The 15,943-nt window shown below is 28.4% G+C and overlaps 3 protein-coding genes across 4 annotated transcripts; 2 read left to right on the top strand and 1 right to left on the bottom strand.

Moving 5' to 3' along the window:
- The first annotated feature begins 605 nt into the window (after nucleotides 1-605).
- On the top strand, nucleotides 606-2,319 carry LOC118071945 (N(G),N(G)-dimethylarginine dimethylaminohydrolase 1). Its single transcript, XM_035091445.1, has 5 exons — nucleotides 606-1,138; nucleotides 1,218-1,320; nucleotides 1,400-1,497; nucleotides 1,578-1,673; nucleotides 1,744-2,319. Exons 1-5 carry the CDS (start codon nucleotides 878-880, stop codon nucleotides 1,996-1,998), a joined length of 813 nt encoding a protein of 270 aa, XP_034947336.1. The 5' UTR covers nucleotides 606-877; the 3' UTR covers nucleotides 1,999-2,319.
- A 125-nt stretch (nucleotides 2,320-2,444) lies between these two features.
- Nucleotides 2,445-4,004, bottom strand: beg (malonyl-CoA-acyl carrier protein transacylase beg). Its single transcript, XM_035091444.1, has one exon. It carries the CDS (start codon nucleotides 3,748-3,750, stop codon nucleotides 2,470-2,472), a length of 1,281 nt encoding a protein of 426 aa, XP_034947335.1. The 5' UTR covers nucleotides 3,751-4,004; the 3' UTR covers nucleotides 2,445-2,469.
- A 537-nt stretch (nucleotides 4,005-4,541) lies between these two features.
- LOC118071927 (integrin beta-PS-like) lies at nucleotides 4,542-15,770 on the top strand. Of its 2 annotated transcripts, XR_004690959.1 has the most exons (15): nucleotides 4,542-5,046; nucleotides 5,117-5,315; nucleotides 5,403-5,631; nucleotides 5,712-5,823; nucleotides 5,886-6,056; nucleotides 6,125-6,391; nucleotides 6,462-6,617; nucleotides 6,682-6,813; nucleotides 6,888-7,196; nucleotides 7,344-7,571; nucleotides 8,022-8,159; nucleotides 8,280-8,609; nucleotides 8,856-8,954; nucleotides 15,014-15,283; nucleotides 15,427-15,770. XR_004690959.1 is itself a non-coding variant. In XM_035091423.1 (13 exons), the coding sequence occupies exons 1-13, from the start codon at nucleotides 4,888-4,890 to the stop codon at nucleotides 8,928-8,930; spliced, it is 2,505 nt and encodes an 834-aa protein (XP_034947314.1). In that variant the 5' UTR covers nucleotides 4,542-4,887; the 3' UTR covers nucleotides 8,931-9,570. The 2 variants fall into 2 exon arrangements, 1 of the variants encoding a protein (XP_034947314.1); XM_035091423.1 differs by lacking the exons at nucleotides 15,014-15,283; nucleotides 15,427-15,770 and having other exon boundaries at nucleotides 8,856-9,570.
- Nucleotides 15,771-15,943: the final 173 nt, after the last annotated feature.

Genomic DNA, 15,943 nt, shown 5'->3' with positions numbered 1-15,943 from the left:
TTCTGTTGTCTTTTCATCACGTGTGGGAAAAACCACCTTCCCGTTTTTTTTTCTTTAATCCTTCCCAGATTTTTTTGGGAATCAGTAATTCCTCCCTTCTATAAAAAATAAGCAGGACCTTTTCTTCAGCACACGCTGAGTTTTAGCTCCTCAATCAGTCATTTTTGCTGCTTCGTATGTGTATGTCTTACTGGAAGTATCATAAATGTGAAAATTATTGAATAATATTGTGCATTAAGCAATTACTACAAAAATTAATGAATTCATAAGACAATTATAAGTGTCCTGTATCACTTGAATCTTGTTCAGTAGTGGTGAGTTATTATTTAGTTTTTAATTACTAATTAAATAACTTTAAATAAATTCGTACGGTGATTATTCATCAAAGAATTAATTTTTATATTTTTTATTCCATACAAGATATAGTAGATTAACTAATTGTTGCATCTTTATATTTATTTCCAATGATATTAAAATTTATTTTGAAATTTATTAAAGTCGCGGTACCCTAGATGTTTACTAATTATAAGTCGATAATGTAGTATTCCATGTTTATAAACAGATAAACGACCTTGCGTCGGTAATAAACATCGACTTTGCACCAGAGAGAAGTCTTCTCTCTGATCAACACTCTCAATGCCAAATTAATAAAAAAAATTGTGCTCTGTACGTATTTGTTATTTTAAGCTTTAGATTCATATCTAATTACATAGACTAACATTATTAAAACGCCCTATAAAAATAATTTTGTTCATTCATTTGAAAAGAAAAGTTCAGTGTCGACAAATATTTTGATCATCAAATCTACAAAAGTAGAACGAGATAAACAGTGATATTAAGTAATACCATTTACTGTGATTCAAAATAAAGAATAAATATGCCTTTACATCGTTATACACACGCAGTTTTATGCCGAATTCCAAATTCAATAGTGAATATTAATGCAAATGTTGATGTAGAGAAAGCTCGTAGTCAACATTTAGCCTTGGCACAACTTTTACGTGAATTAGGAATAGATGTTGTTGAAATGCCAGCAGATGAATCTGCACCAATGTGTGCTTTTGTTGAAGATATAGCAGTACTTTGTAATGGTATTGCTCTAATAGCACGACCTGCCGAAGCATCAAGAATGAAAGAGGTAAACTATTCACATATTATAATCTCTAGTTTATTTCTTCAAATTATCTATTTGTTCACATAAAAATTATTTATTTCAGATTGAAGTAATGAGAGCGGTATTGAAAAAAGAATTAGAAATATCTCTTGTTGAAATCACTGATACCAGTGCTAAACTAGATGGAGGAGATGTTTTATTTACAGGTACACATAAGTTAACTAATTCAATCTCGATACCATGATGAAGAATTTTATAACCAATATGTAATCTCAATTATAACAGGTAGAGAATTTTTTGTTGGACTCTCACAGTTTACCAATGAAAAAGGAGCTAGAGCAGTAGCCGCAGCATTTCCAGAATACCCTTGTGTTCCTATTAAAGTATTTAATAATCTCAATCTTATTATCTTTTTATTTTAAATTAAAACACTTTAATTATCGATTATTATTTACCTTAAAAGGTACCAGAAAATAAAAGATTGAAAGGATTGCTTACAATGGCTAGCCCTGATGTTATTTGTGTTGGAGCAGGTATAGAATCTCAACAAGTATTGAAGGTAATTAATAATGAATAAAAATGAATAATAATTATTAGTATATGATTTTTAATAAAATTATTTAATTCAGAGAATTGAAAGAGAAGCAACTTATGTTTATACAACGTTAACAGTACCAGAAGATGTTGCTGCAAATGTAATATTCATTAATGGAACTTTAATTCGTCGTCATGAAGATGAAATTCCATTATCAAATGATACATTTTCAACAAAACTTGATATTCCAACTAGAGAACTACATATGTCAGAATTAGCTAAAGTTAGTTTAGGGTTAACATCATGTTGTTTGTTAGTACGAAAACCAAGACACATTCGTAGTCTCTAGAATTATCAATAACTAATAATGTTTTACTGATAATAATGTTCTAAATCTAAATTATATATTATCGAGCTATTTAACGATATAAGATTTCATATATAAGACATTAGTTATTTTATATTAATTATAATAATTAGGCATGATCAATTTTATACTATCATAGTTGGAGTAATTTAAATATTTTTATTCGTTTATTACTTCTATTATTACAGACTTGAATGTATTTTTTTCTACAAAGGTCAATTTTAATCAGCACAAAGTATTAAGTTACAAAAAGTATGTATTTATAAATTATACATTTTTTTAATTATAATTTTTATCACCTTTTACAATTAATACATATATATTCATCAATATCTATGTGTATCTAGTCTCAATATAAAAACCACAATACTCTTATGAATTAAATTTATGAAATATTGAAAAATGGATAAATAATAAATATAATCATGTCAGTTATTATAGTTCATTTATTAATTAAATTGGTTCACAAAATCTCGATGCAGCTAAATTCAATCGAGAAAGAATAACTTTCATTGTTCCACCAGAGCCTAGATCATATGAATATGGGAATACGTGATCTTGCGGTCTATTAAAAATTTCATGTAAAATTTGTTCCCACTTCGATTGTTTTATCATTTGAAGTGGTAGTGTTTGTCGAATTTCTATAGCTGAACGATATGGTTTTGCTGTTACATTAGAATAAACTACAATTCGAGGATCTTCGATTTCTGTATTATTCAAAGCTCTTCTAAGAGATTGCATTGCTGGTTTCATTAAAGGTGTATGAAATGCTCCTGAGACTGGTAATTTTATTACTCTCTGTATACGAAACTGTTTATAATTTTTTTCAATAAACTCTATTGCCGGTAAATGACCTGCTATTACTTTAGCATTGGCATACAAATATGAGGATACACTACAAACAGGCTCCGAAATACCTAAATTAACTGCCCATTCACGAGCTTCTGTACATATTTTACCCATAGATTCAGTTTCTTTATTATGAATTACAGTTATCATTCCTTGAGGTTCTAACTCTGATGCTTGTTGCATTGCTATTCCTCTAACACTAGCTAATCTGATTGCATCTTCAATTGATATTGATCCAGCATATGCTAGGGCTGTTAATTCTCCAACACTATAACCAGCAATAACTTTACAACTGGTAACCATATCAGGACTGTCTTCCCATAATTTTTCTAACGCAGATAATGATGTCATTACTGTAGCTACTTGATTGTATTCCGTTCTATTTAATTTTTCTTGTGGTCCATTCAAGCATATATCCAATATATCAAATCCTAATATGTCATTGCCAATCTGAAATAGCTCTTTAACTCTAGGATATCGAAGATATTTTTTTACTGCTCCAACTTTCAAAGCACCTTGTCCAGGACATAAAAATATTGAAGTATCCTCTGGACTTATTTTACGTCTTTCTTGTTTTTTATCCAGGTGTTTAACTGCATCTTCAGGATATGGCATTGTCATCCATTCTCTATTTGTTACATCATTAAAATTTGCAGAATTATCCAGTAAATCTGATAACTTTTTTATTTTATCAATTGATTCAGAATCTTCAGATTCATCATCTTGAGAAATACTTGGTTCATTTTTTATTTTTTGTTCATTATTTTCATTAGATACAGAAAAATATTTTTTCTGAACTACAAACTGACTAACCTTTTTGTGATTATTTAACTGATTAATAATTATTTTATTCTCAAATGATAGATGAAGTATTTTTCGCAACATCTTTCTTTTTTATTGTTAACTGTTGTACTTTCCAAACAACTCACAATAATATTGTTATTTAATTATTAACAAATGCCGCATTTATAACCTCTTATCATTTGTTTTGAAGTAATTCAATCGAAAGTTTTATCGAGTACATACATTAAAAATATATAAAAATAAGTTTATTGATAATTAGTATCAATGTGCACAATTATATTACGTATAACATCAGTGTATTTACATTTATTCAAAGAAAAATGTATTTCATGCTATTTAAAAAACAAAATGAATATCATTTACGTTTTACTCACGTGCTGTATGCTCCGTTGTAAATAAAAATGATACAGTCGATAACAAAGAAACTTCACACATCATTAAGAGGTTAATAAAATCAAACTTACCGACTGTTGTTGTGCCACTGTTTCATCATCACGTTTGAATTTTTTTTAATAACAATTAATGAAAAATAAAAACCACACACAACTCTTTGATTACAAAATCAATCAATTAATTGTGATTTCACGCAATGAATTATCAAATAATGATTTACATTCGATGCAGTACATCAAGAGAATCGTTATCTAGCATACATATGAGATTGCTCATGATGTAATTGTTATGCAAAATGAATATTTCTATGTTAATAGAACATGTGTGTAATAAAAGGTTAGTCATCTATGTGTCATCGTTTTTTTTTTATATGCTGATTTACATTACTCTATTTATCATCATGTATATCATATATTTATATTAAACATTTTCTCATTCCAGAACATTTACTTGCAATGATGATACAATCATAACTATAAGATTGATTGATTGATTGATCAATTAAAATACAGACATGATTACAAGTAAACACAGTAAAAAATCATTCAGAATGGATTATTCAAAGTTTTCTGGTTCTTAAAAAAGACTTAAGAAGTCTGATTGTTTTCCTCAAGCAATTATGTGACACATCCTTACGATATTGACTTATCGTTCTCTGTAACTCTGTTTCCGGCGAATACCTCCGTTCAACAGTATCTAGAGTTAGTCATTTAGTTATGACATTGCTTCGGTTTAAGCAGTACAAATTTTTATACTTCTATTTTTATTTATTTAATTACAAGATATATTTTAAAGTATGAGATAATATACTTAAAAACAATTAAAATGTTACCAAAAATCTTATTCATAGTTCTCATAAACTACTGCATCTTGGTGGTGATAAGTGAAAATAACAAAAATAAACAAGAACAACTATGTGCTGCCCATCAAACATGTAAAGACTGTATTCAGACTTCGAATTGCATCTGGTGTGCCAAAGTCATGGTAATAAATAAGAAATTACAATAGATTATTTCAAGCAATTGGAAAATAAAATAAATAAAAATTATTCTAGAAACCTAGTACAAGCAGTGATGTTGAACCAGTTCGATGTATTCCTCGAGATAAATACAATCAATACTGGTGTCCAGCATCTCAGGTGATTAATGAAACCTCAGCTATTCTTGTAGAAAAAGATCTTCCACTTACTTCAAGAAAAGATGCAGAACCGGTACAAGTAAAACCTCAAAAAATACGAATTCATCTTAGAAAAGGTAGTAAATTGAATTTGTTTGAAAAATCAATATTGTATTATCTCTTTTATGATTTTTTATTCAATGAGCATAACATTTAACAATCAGGTGAAGAGATTCGAATAAAACTACAGTATACCCAAGCTGAAGATTATCCAGTTGATCTCTATTATCTTATGGATCTTTCTGCATCAATGCAACCATATAAAAATCAGCTTTCTAAATTAGGTGGTAACCTTGCAAAAGCTATGAAAGCATTAACTGGTAACTTTCGTCTTGGATTTGGAAGTTTTGTTGACAAGGTTGTGCTACCAATGACAGATACACAACCTGATAAGTAATATCTTGTTTATAAACATCAATGATTTTCTATTTGAGATCATTATTTAAGCAAATATGTTCATCATTTTTCTTCAGATTAAAAGTACCTTGTTCTTATTACAATGAATATAATAAAAAAGTCAACTGTGCACCTCCTTATGGATATCAGCACCAAATGTCATTATCTGAAGATTCAAATGCATTCATGGTAAGTTAATTTAATTTCAGTAAATATTCTAAGCTAATAATTTGAAAAAAAAACCATTTTAGAGGAACGTTGATGCAGCACCTATTTCAGGAAATATAGATGCTCCAGAGGGAGGATTTGATGCTTTAATACAATCAATAGTATGTACAGAACACATCGGCTGGAGACAGAAAGCACGTCGACTTCTTGTATTCTCAACAGATGCTAATTTCCATCTTGCAGGCGACGGAAAAGTACATTTTATCATTCATAGAAAAGTCAAGTTATTGTTTGTTTCTGTTATCAACTGAATATTTTTCAGCTTGCTGGAATAGTTGAACCGAATGATGGATTATGTCATCTAGATGAGAATGGTATTTATACTTACTCATTAGTTCAAGATTATCCATCAATATCTCAGATAAACAGAAAAGCACAGGAACATAATATTCATATAATCTTCGCTGTGGATAAAAGTAAAAATACAACGTATCAGTTATTAAGTCAGAGTATTGTTGATGCTTCAGTAGGTCTTATTCAAAAGAATGATACAGATAATGTCATTCAAATAATAACAGGAGAATATGAGGTAATGATTTATTAATAATAATATAATATTATTTTAATTCAAAATATATAAATAATAAATATCGTTGTAGAAACTAGTAGAGTCTGTTGAATTAATTGATAATGCACCTAAATATGTCAGTGTTCAATACTTTTCCCATTGCTTGAACGATACCAAAGAATTGAAACGTTCCAAGTGTGAAGGACTTCGATATGGTGATGTTGTTGATTTTAATATCACTTTAAAGGTAAAAATATATTGCAAGTATGATTATTAAAATAAGACAAAAAAATACTAACAATAATTTACAGCTTTTAGAGTGTCCATCAGATCGAGCACTCTGGAATCAACAATTTGAAATAAAACCACGAGGTTTGAATGAAAGTCTTAAAATTGAACTAGAGTTGATGTGTGAATGTCCTTGTGACAAACCTGATTACAAGGTAGTTATTTATTTTATTTTATTAAATTGATTATTGAAACATTTTAAAAAGATAGGAAATATTAATTTATATAGACTTATGAAGCAAAATCAACACATTGTAATAATCATGGAGATTTAGTCTGTGGAATATGTTCTTGTCACGAAGGTTACAATGGCAAATATTGCGACTGCCATGGAAATAATAATAAAATGTCTGATGATTCAAACTCCACGATAACTTCAAATTGTCGAGCTTCAGTTAATGATACTGTAGATTGTAGTGGTCATGGTATATGTAAATGTGGTACTTGTGAATGTGAAGTACGACCGAATCCAACGGAAAGATTTGGCGGTACATATTGTGAATGTAACAACTTTTCTTGCCAACGTCATAATCGTATAGTACGTATAATATTTATTTTTATAAAAATAATGATAATATTCTTGAATATTATATTCATTTTTAGTTAATGTATAACGTGGTCACTTTGGTTTTACATCATTTTTCCTTTTTCATATTCTCATCTGATTCTCACACTTGTACTTTAGCTTTGCGGTGGTAATGGCGATTGTGTATGCGGCACATGTGATTGCTATCCTGGCTGGATTGGTGAGAGTTGTGGTTGCCATGACAATACTACTTGTTTTCCACCTTCAACATCAGGAAAGCAGAATACTGAGATTTGCAGTGGTCATGGTGATTGTATTTGTGGAAAATGTCATTGTAAACCTCAAAATAACATACTCTACTCAGGTGTTTACTGCGAAGATTGTCCGGTAATGTACAATTACATTTATTTATATTATTTCAAATATTGTTAACAATAACATTGAATATTAAGTAACTTAATTACAAAAATATAATAATAATAGTTCATTCATTATTATCAAAAGATTTAGAGGTATAACAATGATTGAATTCTCAGAATAATAATTCTGATAAATTCAATAAAATTCAATAAATCAATAGACAGTAAAATAAAATTATTTTAAAATTGACAAAAAATATATACCGATAATTGTACAAGTTTTATTTATTATTTACTTGATAAGAAATACAAGTCTACTGAGAAACTGGTCTTATAATGAATGTAATAGAAAATTGAGTTAGATTAGTCACGCATTAATGTAATTTTTTAAATTAAAAATAGTATTACTCATAAATAGATAAAAATATTATCAACTATTAAGAAAAAAAAAATATCTTATAATAAATTTCCATTTTAGACTTGCTCAGGCCAACATTGTGAAAAATTAGCAAACTGTGTCGAATGTTTATGGACATCATATAGTTCAAGAGCAACAAATGATGGAACACAATCTGAGGATGATAGTTGCAGCAGTTGCCATGATGAAATAGACATTGTAAGTTGACATTACAAAACATGATAATTTCATAGACATTATGTTTCAGTGCATAATTGACATAATATCAAATTGTATGTTATTCTAATAAATGATATTATTATCATTACTGACTTTCAGGAAAGGATAGATAAAGTGGAGATTAATACGACAGAACATGAAGCTGGTATGCGTTTGTGTCGTGTTCCAACTGATGATGGTTGTGTATTAGTTTACAAGTATCAACTAGTGAGTAATCGAGGTGACATTTCTGTCTTCAAGATTTTCGTTGAAGAACATAAAGATTGCCCGTCAGTTATTCCAATTGTTGGTGTTGCAATCGGAGTAGTTGTTAGTACAGTTGTACTTGGTCTAGTTGGACTCATCATTTGGAAGATTGTTACGTCAATTCATGATCAACGTGAATATGCTAAATTTGAAAAAGAACGTGCCATGGCCAAATGGGAACGAGTAAATATGATTAAATTAGATTAGTCTACAGTGATTTTAATGCTTGCAAAAATCATTTCTTCAATCAATTGTCTTATATTACAGAAATAAAGTAGCACAAAATTTTAATTTTCAATCTTCTAACATGAAATAAATTTTGTTAGAATAAATAATTTATATTTTGCAAGCAATAATTTTGTAGACTAAAGCAATATGATGCCAATAGTGGATTTATTTCAATTGATCTCTTGATGTAATTTTTTTTAGGGTGAAAATCCACTTTATAGAAAAGCAACAACGACATTCCAAAATCCAACATTTGACGTAAATACACGTAAATAGAATAAAAGCCTAAAAGTCATTAATGTAAGTAAATGATAGTAATATAATTGATTATCCAATTGATACTCATTCGATTTGTTTTTCACAAATGTTTATGATGAATATAATGAAATAGGACGAAACTTAGTATATATTAATTTTCAACGAACCAATTATTTCTTCTTCTCATCAATATGACGAACGAGATTAGAGCAAGATTCTTTCAAGTAAAGTGACTTGTGGACATTTAACGTTTATCTCCGTGTTCTTTATATTATTCACGTATATAGCCCGCCTGCTTTCTTTATTATTCTTTTACTAGACTCGTTAGCGCGCGTTCGTAAATCAAACCGCAGGGGTGCAACCGCTAATACCCGTGAGCGTTTGCACGTTCCCGAGAATCGCTTTCTCGGATGGTATACATATATACACTATATCCACTTTAGCTGCAACACACTACACACTGCAGCATAAACTTTCAGTATATCTCATCGATAATGAGCTTGTTAAGTGGATTAATGTTGTTCATGGTTAATTTTTCGACCATCAGACTTTTTGTTAAGTTTTAATTTTTTCAAATCAAGTAAAATAATCAGTTTTATTATTACTATTATCCTCAGTTGACATGAATTCCTACTAAATAAATATCACGTTAATATTATTCCCAGTATTAATGTCATTTTTTTATATATCCATATTTATCATTTACCTTAATAGTGTGAATAATACTTATAATATTTACGTGCTTGTGGTACCAATATTCTAGCATTTTTAGCCATTCAATGCTGACGTTGTGCGTAATCTTTATTATTTTATACTGAAATGTATATTATATTTACAGATACATACTACCGTATATTAAGTTAATTAATAGAACTGGTAATATGTTGATTATTATTAATAATATTTAGTCAGGTTAAGTTGGTTTGACCTCGCGATGAGGCTAATCCGGGTTGTGTCTGTTAATTGAATCTGCCAATCATCGTAATGAGCACCAGCAGACGCACATAGCTCCGAGCTGGAATTTCTGACATATCTTTTGACCTTAATTCTGCTCATATACCTATTATTGTTATTAATATTATTATTATTATTATTATTATTATTATTCATATTTTGTTATTATCGTTGTTGAAATTAATTAATTACTATAAATTAAAGCATTAATAGGACGTTATTAATTGTTTTTAAAAAAATCTCCTCCAATGTGTGATATGATGGGTGGAGTTAAATATTAAATAATAAAGCTGTATATATGTATGGTAACATATTTAGCAATATAGTCAATTTCATGCGTTGAGTTTTGTATAATAAATTGATGATGAAACTCAATCGTAAAATGAAAAGATGTGAAGGATAATAATGTATAGTTGAAAAAAAAAAAAAGAAAAAATTTTTTTTAATGTAACTGACGGTCATTAAAACATAAAAAATGAGAATATTATTCTTGGACCAACCTGCGAAGATTTTAAATATATAAAGCACGACGTCGACAATAAAGGAAGCAGTCTAGGCGTGCTGCAGGATGCTACAAATCAGACACTAAAAAAGATTATGTTTTGGGCACAAGCGCCAGGTAACATGAATAGATTAATTATTATTGAGTTTCTCTACGTTTAATACTATTACTTAAGAAAGCCTATAATAACTATTGATATAAGGATGACAGAAAGTGACACGCCTATTTTCAAAATTTATATTTGTTTATTATAACAATGTCTTGGGTATCATAACCTTAATTATCAGCGTTCACAAAAAATTGATTTTTGTTTAAATAAAATTATTTAAACAATATCCAGAAATGGATTCTTTAAATTCATTTCGTTCTGATTCAAGTGTAGATCATCATTTTTACAATGATGTTTCAGGTAATTATTTTTTTTTTTTCAATTAATAAAATCAAATTTTTTTTTAGAATTGACGTGTAGCTGTTATGTCCTGATTTATTACTTTAATATTATGATGAGTTTCCAATAGGAGAAAGTGTAAATAAAGATAGATACATATTGTAAAATAATTTTATGTCTCGATCTGGACATTGATAGACAAATGACAGAATTTTTTATTAGCAATGCACGACTGATTTGTTTATGTTGGTTAAGGATTGAGATTAGGGCATGTCAGATGTCATATTTATTTATTTTGATTGATTCTATCATTTTTAATACATAAACCATTGTTTTTTAAACATCTCTTATTATTCTAATATATTCTACAATATATATGTATTATAAATATCTAAACAATGGATTTTAACCTAAAAATAAGTAAAGGACGCTAGGACGTGATAGCTATTTTTTTATAGATCCAGTTCTAATGGTTATTCAAAATAATTCATTGAAAAGATACATTTGTTTTTGTGTAGTGGAAATTTTTGTTCTCAGTGTGCAAAATAATTGAAAAAGTTTTAATAAAAAAAAAAAATTCTTGAAGGATCAATAAATCTTTTGTAAAGTGAAATTGGTTAAAGATTTTTCTATAAATGAAGAATATTGACCTTGATGCCCTCCTGTAGTGCCAATTTATTGTATTTAGATATATGTAAATAATATAATAAGTGATAATATAGTCCGTCGTGACAATCAGCATGGATCCCTACTTGCCAGCCGTCGCCGCCACCGCTGATCACCACCGTCATCAACACATGATTTTATGAGACACCTTCATCTTTACATAAAATACTCGATTAAATTTCTTAAACTTATCCCCCAACAATTATTATAAATATATCTAATAATAAAAAATAAACCTGTACATTCATATAGAAAATATAATTTAATAATACAAGCGATAATAGACTGAATGAAAACGATATAAAAAGTTAATTTTCAACACAGGTGCATTAAATTACCAACGCGAATAATGATATACATAAACATATAAGGATGAAGAATGAGAGTAGAATATGATAATCGCAACAAACAAAAAAAAATGACCCCCGTGCAGAAGCCATATCACTCTTAATCATCGTGTAATTACCACTCTAATTATCAGATATTGAGATACAAAAAGGTACAGGATTATTCACCCATACACAACACACACACACACATAGAAAAATAAATATATATAAAATTATTTGATTGATCGTGTTCTCATGTATGGTAGATAGAAAAGTGTTGATGACAATGAAAATTAATTTAAAAATAAAATCTTACAAACGGTTCATAATAAAAACTGTCAGAGTACATGAATGAATATAAATATATTTGTTAATTTTAAAAGATATAATAAGAAAAAAGAAGCAATGATAGTATTAATAATAACAATAATAATATAAGATCAGAGGACGGGGGTGGTAGAGGGCGTTACCAACTCGGCATTCCACGGTAAATTAACTTAGCGGCCGCGAGGTTTTCAAGGCGGATCCCTTCTGCTCATCGGCGGCAGCGGCATCGGCGTCTCCACCAAATATTCATTTAAACAGGTAAATGCAATTTTGCCGTTTTACGTGATTGAGATAATGCCCTCCGATTAACTCCTGTCTAGCTGATTCTTCTCTTTTTATTTACTTCTTTATTCTCTTGTTGCCTTTATTCGCAGCTTTCTTCTTGCTTATTCTCTCTACCACTTATATTCGCTGTAGTGCAGTAGCCAACGCATTATTACCGAAAAATTCGAAACCCGTCCCCTGAATTCTATACCGTGTGCGGCAATTGCAACAAGAAGCGGCCGCGGTAGTTCTCTCCACCAATCAAATGCAATTTTCGAAACATGTGTCTGTATATAACTACTACACCACCATAACAGCTAAGTACTTTCAAGACTAAAAAACTTCATTTTATCATTTATTTGAAAGAAATGAGAAGAATCAAGTTGTATATTCGATTAATTCGTAAGGGGATATTGTGGTAGATGTCTTCCTTTAATTGATGCTTTTTAGATTGATTATGGGAGGTTGCGAAATTTTAGCACACTGAGAAAATTAATTATTTATGTTTAAGATGTTTTATTATATATCTCGATTGATTAAAATGATTATTATTATTTTCTTTTCAATGCATTAATATTTATTGTTTTAATTGAATATGCCACACAGATGTTGCAAATATAACGATGCTTATTAAATATTTCACTTAAATTAAAACATCTTAATTTATTATTCTTGTTGATTTTAATAATTCTTTGGTAAATATTTCATTTCTTCCTTATGATGTAATTCACTATTTTATTTTATTTATTGACAATATTTGGTTTTTAAATTATTATTAGTTCATGATATCACCATTTTGTAAAGTCATAAAAATATTTTTAATAAAAACAATGATAATAAAAATTAATTAATCATGATAATTTAATTTATTTCAATTTAATGTCATTCAAGTGTTTAAATTGATTTAAATTCCAAGTATTTTGTTAGATATAGTCAGATTCAGGTATACTTGAACTCAAATGTTTGTTTGTTTACATTTTGATATATTTGCGATATCAAATGTGTGCGCGCGCAGCTAAGGATTTATCTAGATTAATTAAATAAATTAGTGACTCATGGAAGTCAGTTACGTTTTGTAAAAGCACCTCAGTGTGTCTAATAAATTCTTTTTATTTATTTTCAAATATTATTTTCTTAAATAAAACATTATTAGTTCATTAAAATTAATAATACAAGTTTAGAAAATTTTTTTTATTATTAATATTGCGATAAAATCAGCAGATAACCTCTTTATTATTCTCCAACCATAATGGATGAAAATAAAAAAAAATATATGTATCACTCGACTAAATCGACGTCTATTTATAGTATCTTATTACATTGGAACCATTGGAAATTGGTAAATTATAAAATGGATGTCATTTTATTTTTATTGTCTTTAATAATGATAAAATAATAATAAATGATAGGTTATGCATATTCATATACACACATATATAAAGTCTAAATGTTAAAAATGTATATGTGTATTTTAGTCAAGTATAGTATTGAACGAACGTAGGTATATCATCACCTATACTTATATAAATTACCACAATATTATATTGTAGTGGATTCGATGATTTTAATGACAACAATCGAAGAGTGAGAAAGATGAGATAAGAGTACCGCGGCAGTGTGTTGCAGGACGCATAGCTACAAACAAGGTCATGCCACAAATCATCTACCGCACTAATCTTTTTCTCATAAAAGATTATTCGTATATAGCAGCAGAATATAAACCGCAAAACACACTACGTAGTTTGCTACGGACAGCACATTATATGCCAAACGATAAAAAAGAAAGAAAAATCAACAAAATATCAAATAAGCGTCTTTTAGAATGCAGGTATACAAATTAGGAATTATTGGTTTACTCCAATTTACTATCATTTGCCATTGCGGAAAAGAAAGATCTTATGTGGACAAAGTTAAGAGAATTTACATCAATAAAATATTTTGATATTAATTTTTTTACAGTCATTTTTATTTTTAGAATAATTTAAACAATTCTCTGTTCACTCTAACTTGAAAAGATTTGTCAATACATTTTTTTTGCAAATCATTTTTAGCAAGAGTTTATTTAAAAAAACTTTTGAATAAGTTTGAACCAGTGATTGATAAAATTAATTATTAATTAATAAAGTAATTTGCAATTTCTTGAATTCAATTAAGTTTAAAATTGTTACTTAAATAGATTTTTTTAAAAAAAATTTTAAATAATACTTTAAATTCCTCAGCTGTCAAAAAAGTTTCATTTTGAAATTCAACTTTTCATTGTGCTAATTTTCAAATTCTCCATTTTCTCAAGACTAAATAAATCATCTGGAAATCTACTTTCCTTTATTACATTAATGGTAGTAACATTAAACACAAACGTACTTAATTAAACCGCTGAAATAAAAATTAGTCAGAACCTTGACACAGCATGCTTACTCCATTATTTCGCTAATAGACAAGATAATAACAACTGCCGTATTTAAACACCGAATTTTATTACCTGAATTTACCTGCTCACCTGCGAGTTATAGTATCCAATTTCCCTCTTCGTATCACCTCATACTTATATAAATAAAAATTCAAAAATACTTATATTTATTATTAAAAAAAAACATCTTTATAATAAAACACTATTTTTATAATAATAATGATAATAATAATAATAATATATAATTACCGTTAACACTTGCAGAATATAATATCCATCAGAAGGCAAAACAAGGTGCAGATGTCTAAGAATTGTGTAAATCTTGAATTTTCCCACACAAGGTGCAAACCGCATCAAGTAATGCTGTGACCACATCACAAGCGGTAGCTGCGAGTAATTTAACATGCTCATTTAGATTAAATAAGTGTATGTATACACTTATACATACTCAGTCAAGTGTTTCAGTTAATCTCCAATACAGATGGAAAAGATCTAAAATTATCTGAACACTATTTGGAATGGATTCAACCATCAGTATGTATCTCCACCTAGCTAGTTGACTGAAAATTTATTGTTCAGCAATATGTAATCTATATTTATGATAAATCAGTTCTCACATTTTTTTTCTTTTTGAGATTAAATTATAAGATTTCTAAATAAAACTAATTGATTTATAGGTGGATAATGGTGTGTATATGTGTGTTGTAACCCATTTGAAAAAATGATAAGTGAGTTGTGCTATGGAGAAGTATAGAATATGAGAGATACATCAAGAAGTAGCGGCTCAAAGTACTGCAGGTGTAAATGTAATCAAGAAAGCCTCAATTAGACCGTCACGCTGAGCATTTCTCATCTTCACGAAAAGTTTTTTCTCATATATATACTTAATCTCTACACACTACAAATCCTAACTCCAGGTATGTATACATATATACAAACACTTCTGTTGTACCTAAGTTTTATATCATTAAGGGACTTATTAGTGTCATGGCCAAGCACTTTATTTCAAATTAATATCAAGTATCCCATGAATGAATGAAAAAAAAATTTTATTATTTTATATACAAATATGAAAAAAAAAAAAAATGATATTTCACTAGGAAATTCATTGATATGTCTATGAATATTGGTGATAATTATTAGAATATATTTTAATGGCAAAAATAAAAATATATAAATGACTATTTATTTTAT

The sequence above is a fragment of the Chelonus insularis genome, unplaced genomic scaffold, assembly GCF_013357705.1.
Source record: "Chelonus insularis isolate UGA/USDA-ARS -01 unplaced genomic scaffold, ASM1335770v1 contig_88_pilon, whole genome shotgun sequence".
NCBI lineage: Eukaryota > Metazoa > Arthropoda > Insecta > Hymenoptera > Braconidae > Chelonus > Chelonus insularis.
The sequence above is the reverse complement of the archived record's forward strand: the minus strand, read 5'-3'. Positions and strand labels throughout refer to the sequence as shown.